Source organism: Neodiprion pinetum, chromosome 5, assembly GCF_021155775.2.
Source record: "Neodiprion pinetum isolate iyNeoPine1 chromosome 5, iyNeoPine1.2, whole genome shotgun sequence".
Taxonomy (NCBI): domain Eukaryota; kingdom Metazoa; phylum Arthropoda; class Insecta; order Hymenoptera; family Diprionidae; genus Neodiprion; species Neodiprion pinetum.
Genome location: NC_060236.1, coordinates 245,184 through 272,850, shown reverse-complemented (window position 1 = coordinate 272,850; position 27,667 = coordinate 245,184). Strand labels below are relative to the sequence as shown.

The window sequence follows — 27,667 nt, the reverse complement described above, 5'->3', positions numbered from 1 at the left end:
AATTTATTAAATGAATAATTATACCATTTTATAGCAATATATATACAATGCACGTATATACATACCATATATGTGTATATGTGAAAATATATATCGGCAAAGAAATATTTGTACATATTTATTTTCAGCGAAACAAACGCATCGAACTTAGCTGAGCTTACATAGTTGACGTACGAATATGCGATAAATCTCATTTTTTGGATACATACAAGCATATGAAATTCGACATGTGTTTCAATTGAAATAAATAGCTATTACAACACATCGATATCTCACATCGAATATTACAACAACATCGCGCAAACATAAATTATATTAGTGTATTACACGCAGATGTACAGTAATTTTGATTAATGCCTTGGGCTTCCGGCTAACTTGTTTTCGGTCCGAAACAAAAAGCGAGTTCAATTCTATACGAATTATGTGACAATGACCGGCGATGCAGGACCGAAAACAAGTTGTTCGGGAGCCCAAGGCATTAATGAACATTACTGTACGTATAATACGTATGACATATATTTTTTTTATCAATTACACAAAACATCAGACTATTAATTCAGTTGATTTGTTCATTTATTTTTCTTTCTTTTCTTCTCGATTAGGCAGTATCGCTAAATTAAAGGAAGGTGATATGCCAAAATTCGGCGACCAGAATTAATGAACGAAACAACCGTACTATGCCTGTATAATTGCTTCATTCGGTGAAATGTCTGTTACTCTCCACGTATAAATATTCTCAAGTTTTGTCTGTCTTTCTTACAGAAATATCTGTACATTTATAAGTGTATATAATATGTATTTATTATATACAATACATTTATCATATAAAACCTTGTATCGCGGGACACCAATGGCGCAATACCGGGGCGAAAAAAGGTGGGTCATTACAAGTAATTGAGTTGCTACATAAATGAGAACATTTATTGCCAACAATTAAATAACACATACAGATTTATCGCACGAACCGGCGCGCGACTGAAATGCTAAAAATTGTCCAGAAATTTGTCCAACTTTCAAAAGGTTTTTCGGGAAAATCCGATACGGTCAAAATAGAATAAAGAAAATTCAGGGATTATATTTCCAAGCCTTATTACGTTAAAGGGAACAGGAAATTAATAGTATTTTATTCGAATGTTCATTAGGAAAAAGGAAGAGTATATGAAAATGTAAGAAATTTTTTTTCAACTAATTTTAATATATAAGATCGCAGATGCAACAGAGTATAAAATTAAAAAATTAAAATAAAAACTTAACTGTTAAAGTAAACCAAGAGGAAATCTGTCAGAACATTATTTGTCCATTTGTTTCACCTTATTTAGTTTCACTTTAACTCTTATTTGTACGAAATCTTATCCAACTATATAATTTGTATCTTATAAATATAAACACTTTGGTATTCACTGATTTGACTCAAAAACCAGTTAAAAAATAAGCACCGGAATAGAATAGTAATTGAAAAACTTTCGATATTCGGACTATTTTTAGCTGACTTTTTTCACCTAAATCACTACACATATTAATTTTCTACCTTAAACTTGTATTACTGAATTTTATTTGGTCATTGATCAATTATATACGTTGTCATCGACACGATTACCCGTATCCCTCATCTATTCTAAAGTCAAAGTTACAATTTGTTCGATAACACAACTCAGAGGACCAAGTAAAAGAAGGAAAAAGAATTAAAAAATCTATGTCAAATTTAGCGACACTTATAATAATCCATGCTCATAAGATATGCTTTAATTATTTCTCAATTTTTATACGTATATGTATGTACGAATACATAATTATTCGAAGAATTTACAGCAACAAAATCTCTGCGAAATACGTAACTCGATTTTCAAACATGGTGTGCGTTTATAATTCGTATTCATTTTCTTCCTTGCTTCTTTTGCCACGCTACCAAAAGGGTTATGGATTAACGCGTATAGTGAAACTTCTCTTAACGGATATCCCCCAACAACGGATTCCTCTTTACAACGGACAGTTTAAAAATCTCCAGAAGCAAAATTTACACGTTAATATCGTTCTGAATAGCGAACACTCCTGAATAACGGACAATATTTTTAATCACGAAGATGTCCGCTATTTGGAAGGTTCACTGTAAGTGATACCGATTTCCGTCAAATTAATCGAAAAGCTGATGCGATTAGTGTGCCAAGGCAATTCATAACGCGAAACGAATATGAAATGTTTCACGCAATTTCTATCATCACTTACTCGCGTTTCAATTTTTTTTTTTTTTACCTGCATACTTGCCAACATTAGTAGATCGTATAGTTATTCTTCTGTGTGACTTATACATGTAATCTGTAGTATAATACTGTCGTGATGAGGAATTTTTTGATATTTTCACTAAATGGATATTACATATAATGCTTTCCGTATTTACTATATTACCGGGACAAGTGTCCTAAAATAATTCAATGAACTTTTACGAGACTTTTTTCAATCTAGGCATTTTTCTGCGACACTCCAGTAAATGTGTGTTCCAGTGTTGAACCTGGCAATTTTTATTACAGTAAAACGCTGTTTCGCATCCTAGACAATTGAACTTTGGACCATTCATTCCACACCGTGAACATATCAAAGTACCAGACCTATCAGGGCTTTTATAAACCTCACCCAAGTTCGGAGTTGGGCAAGATCTTCTACCATCTATTGAATCAGTTGTCCCCTGATTCTGTACGACGGAATTCAAGTTCTCAGCTATATTGTACATTTGACTTAATAATTTATGATTATGTATATTGTGAATTACGTGTGACGGAATGACATTCGGACGCGGTGGTGCCGGAGCAATTTTTTTCTTCGTCGCTTGATATTTCGGTGGATTACTGACTGTTTCACGATTAGCATGTAGAACAAAACCTGCATTCACTTGTTGATCCAAATAATTCGGATAGTAATTTTTCGGAGGATGCCACGTGGGTTGCACAACGCGCACATACTGCGGGGGCGGTTGCTGCATGTACTGTTGCGAGAAGACAACGTCCGGGTTTCCTTGAGTTTGATAATATGGTGGAGGGGCTGACGTTCGCGGTAACGACGGATCATACTGCGGCGCATTTTGCTGACAATGAGCAAGCTGCTGAACGCCAGTGCGTTCGGTACTTTGAACAAGTTTCGGGTCAAACGAAACCTTCTGTTGATACAGCTGCTTTGTACAAGGTACGAATACTTCCGATCCAGGATACCCTTGGGGTATTCCGTTGCGAGAAGCTTGATGACTCTGAGGATGCTGAGGATTTACCTGTACGAATAATAGTTGTACGTTATTTATCATATGTTACACTGTCCGTACCATATTCATGCAGGATTATTATCCATTCTACCATAATAGTAATCACCGGATAATCTCTGTGGTACATTGCAGGGTTGCTCCTTCGACATGGATATCCTTGGGCTGGTCTATGTTGGTCAGCCCATGGTGACGTATTGCTCCACTGCATTTGGATGTTGGCGGTGTTTACAGGTCGCCTAGCATCAACAGCAGTAGCCGCCATTTTGTACATGTCTGATCCAGTCGACTGTGAGTACAACAAAAACATGGAAATTGTGGTTGAGTGAGAATCTTAGCATCAAATTCTAAAGATAAGTTCAATAACGATGCAACGTTTTTGTATTACTGAAAACTATGACAATTACCTTGTAGCTGGTCACGTTATCAGTTGTTGAATGACAATAAACCGGCGCAGTTGCAGGATTATTATTTGCAAGATTACTGGTTATCTGAGTTGCTGCCCAATTGCCAAACGTCGGAAATTGCTCAGTCATTATACGAGTGGTGACAGGCTGCGATATAGTTGTTTGAACAGTTTCTCTGCTCTGAGTAGGACTAGAATAAAGAAATAAATTTTCATCAAAATTGCGTCAATATGTAATTACGAAATTCAATTTGTCATGTTTCTGTAACAACAAAAACCCACCTCAACAGTTTGGCAGTTGATGCCGGATAATTTGCAGGTTCTTGAACCGTTCTATTCAGTAAATGAGAGGCCAGCACTGTGTATGACCTGTTATTTTCTTCCCGGATAGTCTGAACGGATTGCTTTGTCGCAGAATGCTGAGCGTGCCACTGTGTAGGCTTAAATAAATCAATGTACAAGAATTAATCTAAAATACAGAAAGTAAAGAAAACAATTATATCAGCAGTAAATACAGACATACTGGATGGTTTGGGATGGATTCAGTAGGCATCGGATAGCCTTGAGCGGTTGGTAAATTGCTGTGGTAAGATACAGGGAGAGGTACAGCCGAGTGTCCTTGAAGCGGTGAGCAGAGATTGATATTAGCACCTCCATTATCCTTGGAAAACATGCTGGATGCTTTTTCTGTTGCGTTGTAGTTGGTCTGCTGAGTAGGATAAACGGGTGAAGGATAAGACTTGGCATTGGTACATGCACTTTCTTGGCAAACCGCTCGGCGTATCGTGCTTGGAGTACGCAGATTACTTATAGTGTTTGGAATGAAGTTCTTCGGGCTAAGATTAAGGGCTCTATTCTCAACTACTGTCGAACTACCGCCTGTGGAGCAAGACGCATAGTTGTAGTTTGAGTTTGTTTCTTCGCAAACAACATTCTCAAAAACCACGTTAGAGTTTCGAGCACCGAATTGTGTACTTGGAAATTTTTGAGCGACATGGACTTTCAGATTACTTGGGTTAACACTCGTTTTATCACGTATCAGAGGGCTGTTTTTTGAAGTATCAGTAGCATCGGTTGGGACGGTCTCGTACGCCGGGGGTAAGTTTTTACTTGAATATTCCACATTGTTGTTTATTACTTTAGGATTTACGGGATTTGATGTAATAGGTTGAACCTCTGGATTGGCGGTTTGGAATGGGTTTAAAACATCCTCCCAGGAATAACTGTCTTGTGACGCCGAATTTTCGACAAAGCTCGTATTTTCAGGCACATTCTTCAATTGAGATTTTTTTTGTAAGATCCACTGAAGCCGGGCGATGATACTGTCAGATTCCTTGATTTTATCTTCGTTAGATTCAGAGATTTCTTTGCCTGATGCAACAGTCTCTCCATCATTAATGGTAATAACAATTGGTTGAAAATCTAATAAGCTTCTCCCCATCGAAGCTTTGTCAGTTTCATTTATCGGTGCCAGAGGCGACTCTAAAGCAGGCTCGACACACACCGGCGATGGTATCTTCTGAACAAGATCTCGCCTCACTTGTATTCTCAACGGGGTGACAGGTTTTGTGGGCAGAGTTCGATTCTCAGCACTCGAACGCTTCCGCTGCTTCATAATATTTTCTATTTTCTTTTCAGTAACATTGATTTTCTGCTGTAATCTTTTGGCTCGAGATGCATCCAAAGTCTCTGTTAATTTTTGCTTCCGATATGCAGCTTCTTTATAAAGTTTCTCCAGATATACGTCATACTTATTTGTCCTAGATCTAACTGTGCTCTCCACTTTGGGCTTAATTTGTGATTCCTGTAGTTTTTTTTCCGCCTGTTTTTCCTTTCCTCGGCTTTGGTCATTTGTATCTAAGACTGAATTATACTGATCTTTCCCCCGTACATCCTGACACTGTTGTTGACAACCGACAAGCGGTGATTGCAGAACTGAACTATCTATGGTAGACAGCTTATTTTGTGCATTTTCATCTGCAAGTTTTTTGAAATTTGGTTCATACCCTTGTATATTTTCTTTATCAACTTCTATCATTCTGTTCAATGCGTCTATTCTCGTCGACTCATCATCATTTTTAGACTCGGTGTGAGCTGGTTGAATGTTGGAAGGCACTGATACTGATAGTGTCGCCTCTACATGGCTAATCAATTCTGGAAAACACTCGGGTATTTTGTGCTCGTACACAGTAGTCGTGGCAGTAAGTAATTCATTAGTCTGCGGCTGATTATTCTTTCGATTGTGTACTGTATTGACATCTTCTTCGACAGGGATATTTTCATGAAAATGACTTACTCTGGTCGTTACATCACTCGGTGTTTCTAATACTTTAGCTTCAACTTCACTAGCTATGTTTGTTTCAGATGTATCAAGATTCATTTCACTGGTAGTCAATAATTCTGATTCGCAGCCAGCGGCATCTGTCCGTGTATCTTCCAGAGCTGGCATAGATGGCAAGGTACTTTCGGTCATCTCCATATTTTCAAGAATGCATGTAGTCTCCTCATGTACAGTAGTCTTTGATTCAACAGATTTACGTAATTTTTTCATTGTGGCATGGTTTTTGGAAATATCCAACCCACGCGTTTTTACATTATTCAATAAATTCGTTGACTCTCCCTGCTTTATCGCATGTGCCACTTCCATCGGTATAGCCTTAGGGCACTTTGGAATACTGCGAAGCCGCGGTAGCGCAGTTTTTTGATACCCATCCAAACTTCTCTTTCGCCGATCAATCATTTTTCGTTTTTCAGATGCCAGTGGATTTGGCATCTTCTCAAATCCAACCGAGTCACATGCCTCAGCGTCATTATACTTAAATATAGTTGGAAAAATTGTGCCAAAACTTTCGACTTTATCACACTTTGTTGTTTTAACTCTGGTCACTTTTCCTTCATTTTCAGGTGACGCAAGTTTCATCTTCACACGAGCAACTGGTGAACTTGAATTTCGGACTCGAGAAGAATTATCTTCAGTGCTTGAAGACTTTCTTTTCTGCCCACAAATGTCTCTCCTTTCCTTATCTTTGGACATCTTAGTAGTCCCAGGGCTGGACCTAGTCGACTCAGAATCACTGATATCTGTCTTAACACTGCTGCTTATTTGCTCAGGCCCCAATTCCATGTCCAACGACTTGATGTGTCTGGATTTAAGATATTCTTTTGAGATTCTAATTTCAATACTTTCAGCAGTTTTGGGTGGTTCATTCTTGGATTTTTCTTCCCTATGTATCGGATCGTAGAAATTCATTCCAAAAATACTGTTTTGGCTCGATTCGACAGCGTTACTTATATCGTCAACATGTTTTTTTGTCATTTCTTCGTTATCATCCTTTGCTTCTTCCCTTTTTTGCGTCGATTCCTCTCTGACCTTAGTCAACGAGGAATTTTCCATTGGTTTGGCAACCGGCTTTCGAATCGGAAGTGGGGGCGCTGGTCTAAGGGGCAATGACCGATTTGGCTGCACAGGTATTCCATGACGACGATCTTTCAGCGCAGTCGCAAGGCTGTGACCGAGCCTGCTTGCATCTATCATTACGATAATTGGTCCAATTCCGAATTCTGCAACAAAATAACAAGCAAAAATTGAATCTCAGATTGTTTGCCTGATCGAGTGTTTGAAATTTCAATGCCGTGCAGTCAAGTTGAGATAGGTAAGTATAAGAAAAGATATCGAGATTGAGAGAGAAATCAACAGCATTCCAACCCAGGTGTATGATAACTCATGCAGAAAATCAGACCTGCGTTATTTTTTCCGCTTTCTTCAACCATGTCCCAAACATCTGAGCAAATGTCGTATGAATAGGAAAAAGGGTCGCGCACTTTTCGTCGAATACTGTGACCGCGCGAGTATAAAATCGCTCCTCGTTCGTTTCTCTTTCTCTTCGTCTACAACACAAAAAAACCACAACAATTGTTTAGATTTGCAGTTATCGCAACACCGTTAAATCAGGGTTAAAAAGACCGCGACGGCTAGGACCCCCCCCCCCCCACTCCTTAAACTATAATAGCCATAACTGGAACGTGCGCTCGCAGCGATGAGCGAAAGATGCCGACATGGTTTAAGTTTTGTCTCCGTCTTATGGCGTCATATAACATGGTATTTGCAAAAAGTTAATCGTAAGATATCTGCGCTTCAGAAATACAGTAAACTTTAATTTACCCGAACTAGCTTTTTCAAATGCACCGTATGAAGAGACAAACTACATCATGACGCTATCTCTCTCGGCTCGCGTCAAAGGCATCGAAGAGTACGTTTCAGTTACATTATAGTCCAGTGAATCCCGCACGCGGCTTTACAGAACGTGTGACCATGTGCTTACGCCGGCTCTTCTGTCCGGCACCTGAAATATAAAGCGTAGCGAGCCTAGCTCAACCATCCCCCCCCCCCCCCCCCCCCACTCTCCGCACCTTAAATTGATCTGGGAGTGGGGGAGGCCGTCTGTTCAGTCACCGTTGAACGCTGCAACGAGTACGTTGTGGCCGCGGCGTGATATCACTTTCGTTCCGCGAATCCCTTTCTCTTTGTAATCGGTGTACGGTGAACTCGCAAGACTTGCCGCGACTTATCGCCCTCGCCATGAACGATACGCAGATTTTGAAACTCGACCGTGTTATGTAGAATTGTTCGTCGGCGTTTGCTAAATCGCAAACATCCAGTATGAAATTCCAGTTACGTTTAATCAAGTTATGTTATCAGTTGAACGCGCAAACTGGGACAGAGAGTTCGTTACACCTCCAAAATCATATAGTATTGCGTGTTCGTCGTCTCCAAGCGTGGCTGGTAAACTAAATATTATTTATGGCCATATAGTACACATTTCATGTTTCGGTTTTATGTCGGTGAATTATGAATGAAATGAAAAATTTTACAGCTCTTCCCCCTGAGGGTAATTATTTGCTACATTGACAAAAACCATAAGCAAAAAGGCGTATTGTATTATACTTATTTATGTTCTACTGCGCTGAAATAACGCCAGCACCGTAAACAGAACACACACACACACGCACACGCACACACACACACGCTTACACACGCTGGATGTATTTGTGTGCAGTTATGAAAAGACGGTTGTGTTTACACGCGGTTTAGGATTACATCTCACGTTCGACTCACTCGCCAGCGTGTATCACTGAACTACGTAGTTATATATAAGCATGATGTCGGTACGTGTGGTTTAGCGGAAGAAGATTAAGCCGAACGTGTTGCACTAGAAATAGTACGGAGCAGCAGATTATTCGTGTTAAGATTTGTAATCTTTGTATAGTCTTCGGGATGAAGTTAAGGGGTCGAAAATTTCACCTCTCCTACAACAACAACAACAACAAACCAAAAACAACGACAATCGATACTTCTATAAAAAAGAGCCACGGTGGGACGCGTTTCCAGGGAGAACTTCACCCGTGTGACCGCGAATTCAGGTACGTATACTGTATACACTTACGTATTATAATCATACAAATATGTGATTTGCATAAATGCGGCTGAGCGTTAGAGAACGCGTTGTTACCCGGCGCGTCAGGAGGACGATGATCAAAAATCCTTCGCTAACCTTCTCCAATTTAATAAACACGACAACGATGGACGGTTAGGGCAGTAGACGACTATTTTTCTTCATAGTACAAGTCCTCCTCCCAAGTAGCGAGAGTTAACCGTTGCCTTCTTCTTTTTTCTCCCCGCGCATGTTTATCATTTGGATAACGTGTCGGGCGGTCCGAAATTCGTTGAAAGAGCGACGGACGAACGTGAACGGCGCAATCGTATCTCAACAGAGCGAACTCATCAAACCGTGCGCATCACCCCGGGTGGTCCAACTCATCATGGAGACGGTAACGCGTTTTGTTTACACTCGAAGCTCGCGGATGGCGGACATGTTAACCGAACGGACGACAGTTCTCATCTTGGCAACAATGATTATCGCATGGACAAGAGAAAAAGCGAGCTGGGACCAACCAGCACGGATCTTTATGGGGTTTGAACTTTGGTGCATCACTTCACGTCAGTCATCACAGATGTATGTATGTACATTAATTGGTATCCGCCATTTCCCGAGACGTTGATACACTAGTGAGGCGAGGACTCTCTGGCGAACACTCTAGACACTGTCTACTCTACCCCCACCCCCCTTCCCACCCTTCCTTCCGACCACCGCCTGCCCTTCACCTTCTCATCGTCGCCAGGCTTTCAGAATGTTGCAACGCGTCGTTCAAACCCTCATCGTTTAATTTATATCACGATTATTTCACGGCTAAACGCTTGTTCCTACCCTAGGATAAGTGTCCCACGGTTGTATTATTTTCTCGTCGTAACAAGCAACTTACTCAGAAATGCAATTTACATGTATGGCCGTCGTCTTCACCAAGAATAGATGAAAATTTGTATTAGGTTTGCAGTTAAAATTGACTAATGATAGTACAGCTCGTTCTAACTGATTATTACTAAAATGTACAAAGGACTGAAGTGTGTCTGAGGGAATTGCGACGAAATAACTGGAGTAGAAGTGCCTCCGCGATATTTCTCTGGCAACTAATTTTTACGCATAGTTATTTGCATTCGATATGTACAAAAGGGAACGTATGCGAGGCTACACATACCGCGAATGTGAGGGAAGACCAGGCATGTTCGAAATAAACAATGAAACTACCCTTACGGTCTCTTTCGACTGCGCGGTCCAGAAAAGGATGTAAATCACACTTGGCGCGGCCAATTGCATGTCGTAAATGCGTAAGACCACGCGCTACCGTTCGGGGGGTACCCATCGATTATTGTATTATTGCTAAAAAGCGTATTAAGGAGTCAAAATTGACCTAGTCTGGGGCTCTCCTCCCTTGTAGACGTGTAGAAATTCATCAGAAAAACCCGTTGTTTCGCGATTTTGGAAACGTTTGAAATTCGGCAGACCGTAATAAAACGAAACATACTCTTTTTTTTCAATTTTATTTCCCTCAAAATCGTTGTCAAAATAAGAAAATTGTGATTTTTACCCCAATGTTTCGTTACGATTACGTTACCAACTTCAACCTCGTAAAAATTCCCATTCGTCAGCCTAGCCATTTCTTCGGAACTTAATTTAAACTATAGCATGAAATTATAAAACAAAAACTGGCTTTGCAGCGCGCCATATATTTATCTACTTACGAGTCCCATTATTGCTCTAGTAACGATTTTCCGAGCAAAAATCACGTGTGGTGGGTATCTGCCCCATTCATGAAATAGAAGGTAGAAAGAATGATACGTGTGTTCTACGGTTAACGAAGTTACTGCCCCATAAAACTAGGAAATTATTATAGGAAATCACGGGACGACAACTTGGTTTCGGCAACTGTAAATCATCGGTAATTGACTGGTAAGAGTGATTTGTTTCGGTATGATAATAAATAGGTAGACAATCAATTTTTGTCACAAATAACAACACTATTTCCAATACGGATCATCAGTTGATTGAAAAATCATGCGCTCAAAGTAACGGCTTGATCTCGAAAACTTTTTCAGCCACAAAAAAATTATGTGTAACAAAGTGTGGAGGATCGAACAGATCCTCTTTGATTAACAAAGGCCGCCGGACATTGCGAGGAAATAAAGCAAGGCCAAGTTTTGGTATATTTAAAATCGAAAGTTTGTTGATCTTTCTACAATACAATTTTGGACACACCGCATGCGCGGCATAAAGAAAATAAAAGGGAGAGAAAGACTAAAAGTCGCCCGAAGTAAACTTGCGTCGGGGATCGCGGCCGGAGAACCGAGCACAATGCCAACTGTTGTACCGCTGGTTACAGTGTTTATTATAATAACCAAGCACCGCACATGATGCGAGAACTAGGAACAGTAAATAATGCAATGGCAGATCGTAAGTTTCCAACTGACCCATTTGGTTATATGTACCGGGAATGAGTGAACCGGGGTTATGTCGCAATGTTTTCTGCATCGCAAAAGTAAGTATTATGTGAGATTTTCGTCGATAATCGGGAATTAAAAATCAGTGCATCGGATGGATGAACGAATGAATGGGACGGGTAAAATGGCAGGCAATGTGTCCTGTGTCGACCGCAAAATTTTTGATGATATTCTTCATGTTTGTTTGCGATGCTTAGCCAGCCGCTATCTGATCGATGGCAAAACTTGGACCACAATATTACGGAATGCAGATCATACCTTTGTGTATAATGTATATGAATGTACAGTGAGCGATTCTGACCTGGTGAATTATTGATTAGCCTGGGACGTTAGCTGTACTTACTACTCCGTATCGGTTAGCTGTTATAACGATGCACTGCGTGAAACTGACTGACCTGACCCGGGAAATGCTTTCAACCCAGATTCAACAGTTCTCGTTTATGCGTCGCGTGGGCGCGGAAAGCTCGGGCAAAGAGGGACCGCTACATTATTGGAAAATGTGCAACATGTAACTCGCTGTCAAAGGTTTAATAAGCGGTTTTGCCGCTCTGACACACGTGTATACAGGGATAGATCCGTGGTAAAGCCTTTGATGCTGCCATAGACGTAAACTTGACGCTTTGTGCAAATTTAATTGCAATGTAAAGCACGTTTGATCGTATATGACTAATGAAAAAAAAAACTCCGACGGTAAAACAAACGGAGCTACGGAGAAATTAATTTGACATACTGCGTGTTGAAATCTTTGATGTCGTCGTGAAAAGGTATATTAACGATTCAAATTCGTAAAGTTGAAAAACACAGTTTGAACATATTTGTATCTCGAAATTAAAAATTCGTCCACTTCTCCCCGATTAATCAATCATACTAAGCAGGTAATTAACCCTAACAATACGCGATAAAACCTATTATACAGACTTGGGTAATGAAATGACACAGGTGCGATAAACTGTTGGCTGCGTTCAACAGTAACATCTATACCTGCCTATCGGCCTACTAATTACTACACGCGCTGAAAAGAGCTCCACGGGAGTCCTTATTTCCAAAAGATATTACAAGTCGAAACCATGTATCGGAAAATATTTTTAATTCTCAGTTGAAACAATTTTTGACGAATATTTTCATCAGAAGTATCATCGGGTAGCAATATTGTATTATAAAAAGTCTCAAGTGTATACTTCAGTAATGTTAGTTCTTCTCACGTTTTGGTGTAAGAAAAAGATTATTCCTTTTTATTCAAACTCTGTAGTAGTTGAAAAACTGCTGATATATGCGAGACATCAGAATTTTCAACGAGCCATGATGAAGGAAGGAAGTCTGCAAACGATTCGAGCGACCGGATGTCAGATAAGATGTGCCTCGAAATGTAACAGAGAAAATACATGTATAAGATATAAATTTGATAAACTGGTGAATTCGAAAAATTAACGACGGAGCCAGGAATCGAACCTGGTATCTAGAGATGCTTGACCGGAGCCTTACTCCACTAGACCACCTAGCCGCCCTGACTCTGTTGTCATTAATTCCTCTCATCACCAGTTTAGTTCAAATTTGTTTTCTTGTGTTTTGTATGTGTGAATAGAAAGTTATCGTCTCTTAAGCACCCGGTGTATGAATGTATGTAAGGAATGTTTACATTTTGGAATCTTACGCTTCTGATGGGAAGCACGTGAGACGGTCAAGGACCGTCTAATAATTGAAATGCGGATATGCATTATCATTAGTCACGAGACAATTCATTGTTGAAGATATAAATCACCAGTTTATCAAATTTATATATCTTCACAATGAATTGTCTCGTGACTAATGATAATGCATATCCGCATTTCAATTATTAGACGGTCCTTGACCGTCTCACGTGCTTCCCATCAGAAGCGTAAGATTCCAAAATGTAAACCTTCCTTACATACATTCTTACACCGGGTGCTTAAGAGACGACAAAATACATGTATATATGCTGCGTATGATATTACTCTTTCCCCAAGTGTGCGGAAAAAAGGCGCCAGCCCGGTTTTAGTTTTCCTAGAATTGTTTTTTTTTAACAACAATGAGGCAAGGGCTCCGAGTCTGGGTTATGTTCTTGAAAGTTAGGCCGGCAGGCCTTTCCCTAGACTTGTGTCATAAACCTGTCTCCGACTTAATGGGTCTCCAAGGAGATGAAAAGAAGATCCTCGTGTCTGCAAAAACACGTGGCTAGAAAATACAGCGGAGGATCAAACAATTAGGATGAATTCTTTTCAGGGTAAAGTCCGAAACATGCCTAATTCTCTCGTACGTCCCTTCGTTTGTCCCTTTTATCGTTAAGAGATGCGAGACGGTCTACGGCACCCCGCAGACCAGCAGTGGCTGAAGACATAATTTTTCAAGGCATCTGAAGATGGTCCTTGAGTATACGAACGTACCTGAAAGAGATTGAAGAGGTTGCCGTGGTATTTTACGTATATTTTACTTTCGAAAAAAGATTTTTCTCAACACTGTTTTCATACATTTACGTCACTTTATATGTTATGATATACACACCACATATTCATTTCTGATATGCGAAAAAAACAAAGTTGAATTAATCAAATGTAGGTATACGAATTGTATATGCATGTGATTGGTATGTATGTACGGGTGACGAGCACATGAGCAAATGTTTCATCAGTGACGGAAAACTACGCTCAGTGAAATGACAAAATTATTTAACAACCGAAAATTCAACGCGGCACGTGTGTTTCACAGTTGCAAATTACTTACGTAATTTCCTGTTTTTTTATATATATTTTTTGTTTCATCCATCTTTTAAATTTATTTTCATCGCATGAGGAGGGGGGTAATTATTCAAATACATTTAAATCATTTGTTTGCACTGTATATGCAGTATAATAATATAGTCCACTTTTCACGCAGGCATTCTCTGGCCTATTCTAAAAAAGTTTTTAGCCGTGCGTGGAAATGATTTATTTGAGCAGATAAATAGTTTGAGCGCGCGTAAAAATGTAACAGAAATTCTTAGTCTGCATAGTTTTTATCTTTCTCTTCTTTCTTTACATCACTCATGCGATTTCTTACCACCACACGCGACGCGCATACATCACAAGTGATCATGGCCATCATAATGATTATTCACACCGCATTTTTCTCGACCTTTATAATGCGTGCACATGTCTCGAGGACATCGTCGGACAAAGTAAAGTTACAAAGTACGTTACAGGTACTATACATGTACGTACGGAATAAGGCTTGCAAGAGTGGGAAGAAAAATTCTCGTTCAATGGTTCTGTATCGAAATGCTGCAATGTCGGTGATTTTTCTCACGTGTTTTGATCAGTATTAATTTTAAAATCTTGACATTACATACCGCGCTTTTCAAGAAGCCTATACGAATTTAGGTATAGGTATAATGAGTAATATCGAAGTAACCTCGCTTACATACATACCTATATCTACAATAATGTAATATAAAAATAGTGAAGTAAAAATGAGGTAAAATTTTACCCAATTTTCCGTTTGCTGCGCCAACAAATATAGGCGTGATACGTATAATATAAAGTTTCTTTGCGGTTTTTATCACAAGCAAGAAGCGGTTATTATCGTTGTCGACTACTATAAAACATTTGAAAAAAAAAAGTAAAAAATGAAATATATACGTAGAAATCGCAATCTCCTCTTCCGTCAACGGTCTTTCAACTTTTTGACGATGGCGCGAGACTCGATTTAAGCGGTGAGAAGCAGGAAGACGAAAAAAACAGGAGCAGACCGCGAACGGTCACGTTTTGTTTTTTGGTTTTTTTTTGCGAAAGGATATTATACCAGGTCAGTGTGTGTACTTAAACTGTTCATTCGAATGAGGTCGAAGTTGGTAACGTTACCGTAACGGATCACCGGGAAAAACTTCACTAATTCATGATTTTATAATGAATTTGAAAAAACCAAAATATCGAAACATGAGTACACCCTGTTTTGTCGTTACGGTTTACTGACTTTAAACTATTCACGGTCACGAAATAATACTTTTTTCTTAACATGAATCATGAATCGTTACGATAATGTCACTAACTTCAACATGATCCATCCGACAAGTTTCCGATTGCCGTGAACCTCGACCCCCACCCCCACCGCGCCTCTCTCCGCTTTTACACTGACAAGTTTATGCATAGCAATTCATTCGGATAATTACGCGGCGATTTTATAATCAATTATTTTCCAACGAAAACTATTGCTGAAACGCGCAAACGGGTGAGTCAATGGATAGATATTACTGCCGAAACGGTACAAGGTGTTTTTTTAATACGTTGATGGAATTAGCCGGCGGGGGGGGGGGGGGGGATACAGCGATGCTTGTCGGAATATGTATACGATTTGTTGCACCACTGTTGATACATAGTAGTTGCATATAATCGAGGAGGATGAGGATGAGGAGGAGGATGAGGAGGAGGAGGAGGAGGAGGAGGAGGAAAGGGGAAGAGGGATAATGTCGGTCGTCTTGTCACGGTTTTACGCCTTATTGTCTCTTTGATCCCCAGCAACCTTGTTTTGAATGTATGCGATCGGCAGGAAACGAATGAAGTCAGCTGACGATGAGCCTTCGGCTAAGAACGGAATCACATGTGTTTTTTTTTTGTTGATGGTTCGCCCGCTCTTCTACAACATTCGAAAAGTACTTCCATCGTTATTAACATCACGAAACTTTTGAATACACCGTGTAATGCAGTGTAAAACGTGGAATAAATTCAGAAGCGAGAGGCGAGGGAAAAGAAAAGATTACATATATTGAAGTTAGTAACGTTATCGCAACGAGTGCTGCAGAAAAACAGTTATTTTGCGCTTTCGTAATTATCTAAAATTCAGTACACCGTAATAAAACAAAATACCCTTATATTTCGAAATCTTTATAGTTCCTTAAAAGATCATTGTAAAATTGAGATAATAGTGATTTTTAATAAATAATTTCACGGTACGATAACGTAATATCAACTTCAACGTGGTAAAAAAAGAGTATTATACATGATGCAGTAAGAAGATCTGAAATCCTCTCATCGCCCACACGCCGCTCGACAGACATCGTCGGATGTGTATCGTCATTCTGAACTCGGGCGAACGAAGCTATCTCGCATAAAACGCTCACTGACCCACGATGAATCAACGACGAGCACATAAGCTGTCGAAGAGAGCAGGAGTGACTGTCGAGAAAGGGAGAGGGTGAGGGAAAGGGAGGAGGGAGATAAATTAAAACCGGCGGCGTCTATGCGGGACCGTCGGACGTCGTTTCGACGAGGAGGAAACACGCCGCGGAAGAATAATCGTCGGAGAAATAGCTGGGATAATACTTATTGTTAGTACGAGGAGCGAAAAGGGAAGCTCAGAAATAAAAGTAGGCAGTTTATTTATTTTCCCCTCTCGTACTTTCCGGCTGGATATAAACATACACGCCAAAAAAAAAAAAAAAAACGAGCATGCGAAGCGGGTGAAAAAAGGAAAAGGGTAAGGTAAAGGTGGAGGTGGAGATCGTTTTGTGTCGTACCTGTTCAATATTCTCAGTCACGAAGTTGGCATTGAGCCGAAACGGAAGCGACGAAGTATCCTGTTTTTTTTTTTTTTTATTTCCTTCGAATTCTCACCGCTACGTTACACGCACTTCACACGCGTATTGTTATATTTCTTCGTGAACAATGTCTCGTAAATAATAATTCTCCGTCACTGTTCACCCATATCGTTTGGATCCGCGACACTTTGATAACTTTGTTTGTCACAAACGGCTTCTCCTTTCCTGCGCCTCCTCCTCGTCATAATCGGCCGAATATCGCCCACATGTTTGTACAAAAGAAAGAGGAACAGGACACAACAATAACAAATCACAAATTCCGCGCGGGAACGGCGTGCCGATTTTCACTCTACCGTGTTCGAACGAGAATATATTAAAATTATTTTTGTCACTCGCGGTGCGCAACGGCAAAGTGATTCGCTCCGGGGGAGAGCCGGAAACTCGGAAGCCTCGCGTCTTCTTTGACCCTCGTGCTAAAACGCCGACGGCTGCGGCCACAATGTTCCTCCTGCGGCTGCTGCATACCGCCGTCGCCGGTATCAACGTTCGGCCCGCTCTTTCACCGAGGAGACGATGAGGCGGTGAGCCGGGGCAGCGCCACGTGGTGGTCGAAAGGTTGGACTATACGGCGAACGAACGAACACGCACCGTCGTCGCCTCGTCGATTGACGCTTTAACGCTTTGACGAATGGATACTCGCGGCTCCGAAGCCTCCCTCCGAAGTCCACCGCTTGCCCTTATTTATACCTATTTCGCGAACAAGTAATTCGTACCTGCGACAACGGCAAGCCGACATTGTTGGGTCCCGCTATGCGCTAGGCAGACGGAATCGCATGCCAAAATCATTGGTTGACATTTCGGTCTCGTTGTATTTATAAATCGTAACCCAGATCACGAGATTTGGCTCAGCAATCTTACTGGCAGCCGGCCGGCTATCTTGCGATTCGCAGAAAACTCGACGCTTCTCTTATACTTTATTATTCCTCTCTAGTTACTACGGTTTTTATAGACCGACTTCTCGTACACGATGTGCACGATCCAACCCTTCTCGCGATTATATTTACTACAGAATGCTGCACGTGCGTATATTTCATACGTAAATTCCAATTGCGCTCTGGCTCCAAGTATGCCGATAAAGCCTGCGTTATGAGATACACGTATATCGTCAACTTTCGTTGCAAAACTCAAACGGTTGATTTACTTTCTAACTATGTATTATTGTGGTTATCATTATTATTTTTTTCTCGTCATCGTTTGAATGATTCATGTACGATACAGCGTCGCAAACGGAATGATGACAATATAACAGGGCGTGCAGCCGCTTCCTGCAGAGTTCTGTGTGAATATCTTGCTCTTTTCGCAACATTTTCAAGTCGATAAGGAAATTTTTCCAGGAAGTTTGCTCATTTTTATAAAATACTTTGTATAACCGCGGGGATGAGAAGATAAAAAAAATTCCTACGAAACATGAAATAAATGCTTACAAACTAACAATGTGCTTATACGATTACGTCGAGACGATCCTAAAAAAATAAGTATCTAAAATAACGAAACCTACGAATCTCTGTATCTATAATTCTCAGGGAATTTATACTTTATATTTAAGTCAATAATCTTGTTATAAATTTGGCTCACTGACTTCGATCTCTCAAATACGTGTGTGACGCATAAGTTCACGCATTGTAATACACAGCTTTGCAAAATATTTCATCATCTCTGCCGCTTTGGTCGTGCACAGTGAGAATCTTTATTACATTTGCAGGAATGAAAAAAATTTCACACACTCACCCGTACTGTCGATGAGTCAAATAAGTATTTGAGCTGAGCCTCTGTACCGCACGGAGCATGTAATCTCACACAGTATTATGAGATCGATCTTCTTGTTGGGTAGATTTTTTATCTTGTTTATAAATACTTCACTCTTTACGTCTTCCTCTTATCGTGCCTACATACGTAAATGGGTCGCTTGTTCAAATCGTAAGAGTATTCGACAGTGCAGATCTTGGATTTGGTGATTTATTTTGTATAAAATATTTTTTTTTTTCTCCTCCGATGGCAAACATCGTGCCTAGGAAAGAACAAAGCCCTGATTGACTGGCGTGAAAGAATGGCACACAGATATTTGAACGACGCCCGTTGTTGGGGAACTTAAGAGACGAAACATGAGCTTTAAACTCTCCAGCGCCTTACAGCCATTCCTAAGAAAGTATGTAATTCCACGCCGAACGATCTTATGGGTTAAAAATACCTCACCGTTTCCGAGTAGCACTTAATATTCACAAGACGATTGTGTTCGACCCCCGAATTCTAACGCACATATACGCATAACTACACGCGCTCGTTATTGTCTGACGTATATTTTCGTGGCAAGTTTTTTCCGGCGTTATACCGCCACCAGTTATGGACCGATACGTTGTCAATGTTGTGAAACGTGTTTCGAGTACCGAGCGTTGTATGTACAATTACACCCGTACTGTAACCAAAAGTATACACAGATGCTTATACAGGGTATCCTATCCTAATGAGTGGAAGGCCCAAATATCTGGGGGAAAAAATACCTTCTACGTCGTAGTAAAATCTTTCGGTCTGAAAAATTGCAGCGTTTACACGTTACCCTCGAAACCTTGGAAACCTTTTTCTCTGACGCCCATCTTTCCCACGACATTTGACCGTTCCACTTGAATCCGGAAACCCTTCGCAGGTATAACGGAGAATTTATCTCATTCAACAGGTCGAAACCTGCTGCAGTATATTTTTTTGGCAAACTTTTACCACAGGGTAGTAAAATCTTCAACTCCGAGAAAAGAATGAGGGAGTGATTTTTTTTTTTCACTACCTGTTCTTTGTGACTGACTAACTGTAAGGATTTTATTTTTTGGTGTTTTTTTTTTTATCCCACAAAGCGAAAAAAAAAAACAAAATTGATTATTCCACATCGGGTGGGACTAACAATAAGTTACGTTTGTCTGGGTGGGTATCATTCTGTCGACGTGGATCCAGATTCAAAGTTTCAACGCTCATAAATTTTCACCCTGCCTGCAACTCGCTGGCAAGCGGGGGCTGTGAATACGATTGTTGCAGCTGTAAAGCGAAACCCACGTCGGTTGTTCGTAAGTTGTGTGTTTGCCTCCTTTTTCCACCAACAACAGCTCCCTATACTTTTTTTTATCTCCCTTCTTTTCCCATTCTTACACTCATATTCTTTGCAAAGGCCACTGACTATTGTCTCCGGTTAAAAGTTTCAGAGCTTGTACAACGTACAGGTATATATATATACACACGTATGTCAATAGGGTTATGTAATAGATATTACATACGAGTTGTCGGAGAGCGATAAAAGTTGAAAAATTGAAAACCATAAAGCGGTAGAAAAGGTATTTCCTATAAGGGTCGGGTATAATGTTGTATTTTCATTACCAAAGATAACGATTCTTTTCCATACCGTTGAGAATTGTGGCAAGCGCGGGGTCGTAAAACGCTGTATGAGCTGGTCATAAAAAAAAAATTAAAAATACACGTGCAGATACAAAGTATCAATTCTAAGGTACGCAGAGTGTAATGGTTGGGGACAAAAATGACAGAAATCTAAGGTAAAAGAAAATGGATGTAGGTATACGATTCTGTCGAAGGTAGGTACGTACCTTCAATTTCGCGATGTTTCGAGCTAAAATATCGATATCCCAACGCCAATTTCCACTCTAGGTCAGAAATTGTTACATGCGAAGACAACGAAGGGTGTGCAAAAAGAAACACGTAAAAGCCGAACGTTTTTAATAATTCAGCCAACACCATTGAATCCTCGATCATAATTCGATCGAGTCGCTTAACTGCGGCTTATTTTCCTAGCTGCGGCACAGATTCTGCGTTTCTGCACTTCGACGAATCACTATACATTACTATACGCGTATATTACGTGGATAGATTACTGCAGATACCGGACGTCATCGATGGGCAATACATGTGTTCTTAGACGAATGACAGTGTCAGGCATTTACCTCTTATATTACATGTGTCATAAAGTATATTGTGCTTCGACCACTTCGTCGGACAAAGAACATCCTAACTCCGTGTCAAACGCCATTTGACATTATGCAATTACGCTCAATCTCCAGATGTAACCTCTTCTTCTCCCTCGCAAGCTGCTGTAGTAGGTACATCACTGTAAGCCACGTGCATGCATACCTATGTACATGTATACACGTATATCCATACGGACAGAAATTTCGAATTAGATGAGAAGTGAAGGATGACGTAATACGATAATGATACTGTGCCACGTCAGCTCGTAAAGATTTATAGATTTTACGTGTCTGTACGTTACATATATGTGGGTACACATCGCGGCCTTGGAACTTACGGATGGGGAAGTGAGGGAAATATTTCCTCGTACGGTAAACCGCCTTGAGAAATGTCGTGAAGCAATTTTCACTTGATAAATTCTGTATTCCTTTATATTATACAAACACTAAGCCACGAGTGATTGCAAAATTTTATACAATTTCATTATACCAAACTCGTTTAATTTTCAATATCCTATGGAAAACTGTGTGATTTCGTGCGATACCGTATGTATAATAATTAATCTGTATAAATTGTATATTACAAGGAATCGAGAAAAATCACTTGCGAAACGAGACACCTTTATTCATCCCTTCTGCATACAGGGAAGTTTTTCATTTTGTGTATAATATTAGAATGAGAATAAGAAACGATTGATCTCGGTCCCAGTCGCGTAATAATCAACTATTGAACGTTGAATTACGAAGGTGCAAAATCTCGGCGAAAAGTAGCGCAGGGTATTTCGCGGATGTGCACGGCTGTGCTTATTGTTAGAACAGCCACGTGAACCGAGGTGCAGTATTAACGATTACACCCGCGAGGGCGGTGGGGAGCCAAGGGACAGGGGATTCTCCGTCGACGTAAAGACCACGTGTCGTTGGGCCATTCGTCGCCTTGACGACACATCGACGGCGATGTTTCACGGTATTGACACGTCTTACGAACGAGTGTTCAAATTCTTCATATATAATATTTCCTGCGTTTGGGGCGATATTCCGTCCCTGTACACGCGATATTCTATCTGTCAGCTGCAGCCAAACCGCAATTTTCCACCTGTCATAAAATAATCACCGTCCGTACTGCAGTTACAAGTTGTATATCTATCACATCGAAAATTATACGACATGCAGGCGATTATTCTATGGAGGAGAATTAGCCCGGTTCGTTGATCGGAATTTTAATCGTGTGATTGGCATTTTATTTCGTAGGTATTCCGATCCTCGTCAAATACCGTAACTCATATGATGACAAATTGGAGTATGAACAATAAACGCTGCAGTTTCGGTCTTAATTCAATATTGTAACAATCGTACGTAGGTATTGATATATTGTTAAATGCAAAATCATTTCTGCAATTAAATACTTTTTCTTCGTAGGAGGAGTTTCTTTGCCTTTGCAGCAGGCGAAGCCAATTTATCAAGTTCCGTAGTTTTTCAACCATTATTTTATACCGATTTTTTTTTTAGCTAATTATCGCATTTCCCTTCGAATTAGTTTATCGCAATGGGAGCCTGCAGTGGGAAAAGACATTCGCATCCTGCATCTCGGCTTGCGTTAAAGTTATCTGTAGGACATTTCATTGTCAGCTGACTTGACGTTAGTACAAGATGCTTTCAGTCGTGATATGTTTACGGCGCTGGTGGTGTCAGCAAGGCTCCCGTAACTGATAAAAACTAATTCTGTTCGTAGAAACTTTTTTTTCACATATCATTGCATCACGTTGTTGGGTGATATAAAATGGACGAAGTAATGATTTTCCTACATTATTAGTCTATAAGCGTTATACGGAGGACAAATCATCTCTACGTCTGGGCCGAGTTTATTAATAATTTCAGAATAAAAACCGTCACGTCGGTGCTGATGAGAAAAAGAAAATCGTTCTCTATACTTGGAACTTGATCGCATTCGGAGCCAACATTTAGTATCCCGATTCGGTCGTAATACATAGGTGTAACAGCATTATATCCAAGCTCCAAGAACACGTTACGTCCACAAATGGGTACGTGAAAATATCATAAAAAAATATACCTATACAATGTCGACACGAATTTCGTCTCTACGATGAGGTCATCTGTAAGTTATACGGACAGTAAGAGGTGACCCATTGCGCGAACTCTATAATTCCATGTCGACCTTCTCTGCGCCGTAAATTTTAGAAAAAAAAACGTAAGGATTCGTTCAAACGCGTAGACGATGAAGACGTTATATTATTATACCCGACTTCACTTCTGCATATGATATCAAAGACACGTGATGATTAATTAATACACTATCGGCGCGTCGTTGCAGGATTACACGTATATCGCGGTATATACATAGGTGGTATACTATAGCTGCTCTATTCTACCGATAATCGGAGAATTGCCGAGTAATTCTAAAGTTGATTCACTTGTCTTCAGGTTCAGATAATTCTACGCAATAACGCAGAACATCGCTCTTTTATGCATTTATTAAACATGCATACCATATTACAATCAAGTGGTGGTTATCTCCCGGCTTCGTTTGTGTTTGAGGCGATAATGGACCCGTTGTTGATTTCGTTTTTAACGCCTGACAAACCCGCGTCACTCTCCGCCTATAGATGTACATACGCTGCAAAAAATGTTACTGCACTCTACGCTTCTAATCAATTCATATTCTCCATGCGGTTATCGTACCTTACAATCGGTCTCGTATGGCCCGTTATCACGAGTTCACCAGTGACAAAGTTCAAGTCACGTTTAAACGCTTGCAAAGACAAAAACAAAAAATATGCATCTTCCGTTCGCCAGATAACAGAATTCGTGTTTCGTTGGCATGGATACGCGTGCATCCGGGCGTTAAAATAAGTATTGAGTAATCGAATCCGACGATTCTGTTCACTCTTTGTTCACCCTCATTCGTCGCGGCATTCATATCGAACAAACAGAACAGCATGAGCCAGGCTCTGTAAACATTTTCCTGTAACTTCCCAGTTTATCTCGGAGAAGCGGATGTTGCGGAAAACATGCCCAAGGAAGTCAAGCCAACTGTGATACTGCGCGAGGCCGTCAATTTTCCTGGCACGACCAAATTTCCACCAGGTGTTTACACCAGGCATCCCCCAACGAAATGCGACCAAACGCTGGACGGTCGGCCCATACATTTGCAGAAGAAACGAGCCTACGACGGGAAGGAAGTAAGTAATTGTCTACTTTTAATTCAAATTCAATTATATAAATGATATATACACGCGTGCATCATGGACTGCGGCATTAATTGATCGAGCGAATCGTTCCTACAATACATCCCCGTATAATTATCGTTATACTTTCTATTTTCATTTTCATTTATTTATTTTTACTTTCTTTTCCATCTCGGCTCGTTTACAATTTCTTGACTGTCACTTGTACTCGTCGTTGGATATTGATAGGATCAGAAGCAGAGAGTGAGTGTATTTATTTAACCCCGCGTTATCAAGCAGGCGGGATTAATTATTATTAATTATCATCTACAAATGCAATCGATTTTTAAAGAAAATTCTTAATGCTCGCATCGGTAATAACTACTGAAATCATTATTTGGCACTGTAAAAACTACAGAATACGATCCGTACTACTATTTGCACAACAGGAACATTGTACTTGTTTCATCGATCGGCGATCAATTGTTGTTCTACGTCAATCTCGTGGTAGCCAAAGTTGTCCATACAAGTAATGCATACATTGAGAAAATACCAAATACAATGTTCTGGAATGTATTTGTTCGTGGATACAATAGATATTGGGGGAAGATCGTGGAATATATTCTCGACTCGACGTGTACATATCAAACTTTTGACAAATCTGTACAGAGTTAATTATTGTGACATAACGAAGAAGTTAATTAAAAACGCTATCTCGATTCGAGAGAAATTATTCAATTATAGCAAAATACACCGAACAGAAATCGTTATACAATCCCTGTCTGGTGTGTGTCGGAATCAAGGTCTCGCGTAATCCTCCGCAGGCTTGATCCGCTCGCCGATATTTTGTCACTCTAGAGATTTGTGCGGACTTGAAGCGACGCGTCTGTCTTTGAATATAGATACCGCCAACTCATTTATAAATTATACAGATATTATATGTATATCGTAAGCAATGGAAATTTCATAGTTCGAAATGCGACGGATCGCTCTGCTTACGTATGTGCACTCACGTGCGCTATGGGAAAATAATTATCATACTTCCGCGAGTTTTATCGGCGGCAGCGGGAAGTCCTTCTTGGTTGAAGATTTGATAGCGAGTCACTCGTACGTTCGTAACATGGGACAGGCGTCAGGTCCGAGTGGTATAGGTATAATATATACGGTTATCTGGCAAGTTTCTGCACCCTGATACACCGCGCGATAAGGTTTCGTTGTGTTTTTTTTTCCCTCTTTCCTGCAGATTGTTCCTTTCTACTCTTCGCGCCTACCTATGTCAACGTTAATGTTAATGTTAATGTGGCACCTAGACATATAATCGGAAGGCCAGACATTATTCGCCAATTTCACTGCAGATGGGTCGTCGTAACGGGGCTGACGGCGCCCAGGCCGAGTTCCTGGTACCGTCCAAGGAGCCCTCGGTCTATCCGAAGATCATTAGCAGGAAGGAGTACGACTACTTTCGGGAGAAAGGTCGGAACGTCACCAAGGAGGAACGGGAGGCGATGATCGATGCTGCGGAGAAGGAGAAGGACCGATTGCTCAGGGAGAGCATGGCCAGGAAGGAGGAGATGCGCAGGATGGACATGCGGAAGGGACCCAAGGGCCAGAGGGTGAACGAGGTCGAGGCCGAGGCCAGGAAGAGGACCATGCACCTCCTCGAAAGGGCTTTCAATCTGAAACTCGAGCAGGAGGAAGAGATCCAGAAGTGCAACAGGCTCATCCTCGAGACTAAGTGTCGGGCGATCAGAGACGCTCAGGTATATATAACCCTGTAACACGATAGGCGCGACCAATTCTAACTACCAAACTGCTTCGCTCTATCCTTCTCTATCCGCTCTATGTTTCTCGCAGATATCGGAGAAGAAACTGATCGAGAAGGAGCTCGCCGAGGAGGACGAGCGGCTTAACCGAATGGCCGAGAACGAGAGGCGACTCGGGCTTCGCGATGAGGAGAAAAAGGAGGAGGAGGATAGGAGGAGGCGGATGAGGACCGCGCAGGCATTGAAGGAGCAGATAGAAGAGGTCGAGATGCAAAGGGTCATAGAATTCGAGAGGAAGCAGGAGGAGAGCCGGCTCATTAACCTGAGCAACATCGCCTGGCAGCAAGAGGAAATGCGACAGCAGCAGATAAAGGAAGCCGAGCACGCCAGGATGCGAAAGGAGCTCGCCGAGGGGAATGATCAGCTTCGCCATTTCAAGGATATGGAGAGAGAGGAGAACAGGATCATCGACCTCAGGTATGCGCCACGTCCGTCAATTTCAGCAGTCAGTACATCCGGGAACTAATTGACGAGCGTATGATACGTATCTTCAGGATACAGGAATCAATGCGGAAGCAGGAAGAGAGGGCTGCTCAGATCGCCGAGGAGACCCGATTGGCGAATTTGCGAAAGGAACGCGAGAAGCAGAGAGTCTCGGAGCAGGTGCAGCTGGCGCAGAATGTTCAGGTAATGATCGCGCGACTCTGGTTACCAGGACTACCGCTTTCGGTTTCGCAATTTAAGTTTCTTATTTTACCAGGCGACGATTGACGAGATGAACGCCGCCCGGATCCAAGAGGAAGTTGAGCGGGAGTGGCGGCGTAAAGAGAAAGAGGAGGCGCTGAAGAGGATCGAGGATCAGCGCAGGATGAAGGAATCTAGGGACGACCAGATCAACAACAAACGAATTATGCAGGCCATGGAAATCGAGAGGGACAAACGCGAGTTTCAGCGCGTACTCGTAGCACAGAAGGAGGCCTTGTGTCGCGAGGCGAAAGAACGGGAACGAAAACACCACGAGGCGATGCGTCATAGGAGTGAAATTTTGAAACAGGTATAACATAGAATTTACCAGCTGCAAATTGGCGTACTTTATTTTTTACTCCATATTTACAGGTTAATGAGAAGGAGAGAGAGAGGATCGCCGCGAGGCAAAAAATGTTCGAGGAGGGACTCGCGATCAGGACGCAAAATGAGATCAGAATGCAGAAGCTGCGCGGCGCGATGCAGAGGAAATGTCAAGAGATGCGAGATAACAAGGTACCCGAGTATTACGTCAACGAAGTTAAACGCATGATCGACACTATCAAGTAATGATCTCATCCTGGAAACTCACATGTTTCTTCTCACCTCGTTTTGGTAATCCCTGTTCATACAAATCGAACGTCACGCGACGGTGAAGTCGGCAGTCACGTTCCTTATCAGCCGATTTTATCACGAATTATACAATTTTTTTAAACTCGCATTTATATACTAATTAATAATCGGGGATGCATATAACTATCATATTTTTATCCGCGTGTGCACGAATGTTTGACACTATAGCAATTGATCTGTACTGTAATACTCGTGTTATTAATAAATTATTATATACCTAATCATGAGATTGGTGGTATAAATTAAAATTCATTC

General features: G+C 41.0%; 2 protein-coding genes across 18 annotated transcripts; one reads left to right on the top strand and one right to left on the bottom strand.

Annotated features, from left to right (window-relative positions):
* Positions 1–105: 105 nt before the first annotated feature.
* LOC124218939 (uncharacterized) lies at positions 106–17,719 on the bottom strand. 12 transcript variants are annotated; one of them, XM_069136320.1, is made up of 9 exons: positions 17,051–17,719; positions 16,057–16,170; positions 12,723–13,946; positions 7,391–7,538; positions 4,174–7,211; positions 3,933–4,090; positions 3,652–3,841; positions 3,354–3,533; positions 106–3,256 (listed from the first exon to the last, which is right to left on the bottom strand). In XM_069136320.1, the coding sequence occupies exons 4-9, from the start codon at positions 7,419–7,421 to the stop codon at positions 2,438–2,440; spliced, it is 4,416 nt and encodes a 1,471-aa protein (XP_068992421.1). In that variant the 5' UTR covers positions 7,422–7,538; positions 12,723–13,946; positions 16,057–16,170; positions 17,051–17,719; the 3' UTR covers positions 106–2,437. The 12 variants fall into 12 exon arrangements, with proteins under 12 accessions (XP_068992421.1, XP_046481846.1, XP_046481844.1 ...); XM_046625890.1 differs by lacking the exon at positions 16,057–16,170; XM_046625888.2 differs by lacking the exons at positions 12,723–13,946; positions 17,051–17,719 and adding an exon at positions 16,534–16,658.
* On the top strand, positions 8,120–27,664 carry LOC124218955 (cilia- and flagella-associated protein 45). 6 transcript variants are annotated; one of them, XM_046625939.2, is made up of 8 exons: positions 8,120–8,433; positions 8,918–9,071; positions 24,085–24,287; positions 25,628–26,032; positions 26,127–26,512; positions 26,590–26,722; positions 26,796–27,089; positions 27,152–27,664. In XM_046625939.2, exons 3-8 carry the CDS (start codon positions 24,117–24,119, stop codon positions 27,347–27,349), a joined length of 1,587 nt encoding a protein of 528 aa, XP_046481895.1. In that variant the 5' UTR covers positions 8,120–8,433; positions 8,918–9,071; positions 24,085–24,116; the 3' UTR covers positions 27,350–27,664. The 6 variants fall into 6 exon arrangements, with proteins under 6 accessions (XP_046481895.1, XP_046481894.1, XP_046481898.1 ...); XM_046625938.2 differs by having other exon boundaries at positions 8,120–9,071; XM_046625942.1 differs by lacking the exons at positions 8,120–8,433; positions 8,918–9,071 and adding an exon at positions 9,578–9,664.
* Positions 27,665–27,667: the final 3 nt, after the last annotated feature.

What these genes read in the sequence shown, in the direction of transcription:
- LOC124218955 (XM_046625937.2), top strand. An exon ending in GAGCCTACGACGGGAAGGAA is followed by an intron (nt 24,288 to 25,627) that starts GTAAGTAATTGT and finishes ATTTCACTGCAG; the next exon opens with ATGGGTCGTCGTAACGGGGC. An exon ending in AGCTGGCGCAGAATGTTCAG is followed by an intron (nt 26,723 to 26,795) that starts GTAATGATCGCG and finishes TTATTTTACCAG; the next exon opens with GCGACGATTGACGAGATGAA.
- LOC124218939 (XM_046625888.2), bottom strand. Translation starts at nt 16,611, where the DNA reads ATGACGATACACATCCGACGATGTCTGTCGAGCGGCGTGTGGGCGATG. An exon ending in AGATCTTCTTACTGCATCAT is followed by an intron (nt 16,171 to 16,533) that starts GTATAATACTCT and finishes CGAATGTTGTAG; the next exon opens with AAGAGCGGGCGAACCATCAA. An exon ending in AAGCGGAAAAAATAACGCAG is followed by an intron (nt 7,212 to 7,390) that starts GTCTGATTTTCT and finishes ATTTTGTTGCAG; the next exon opens with AATTCGGAATTGGACCAATT.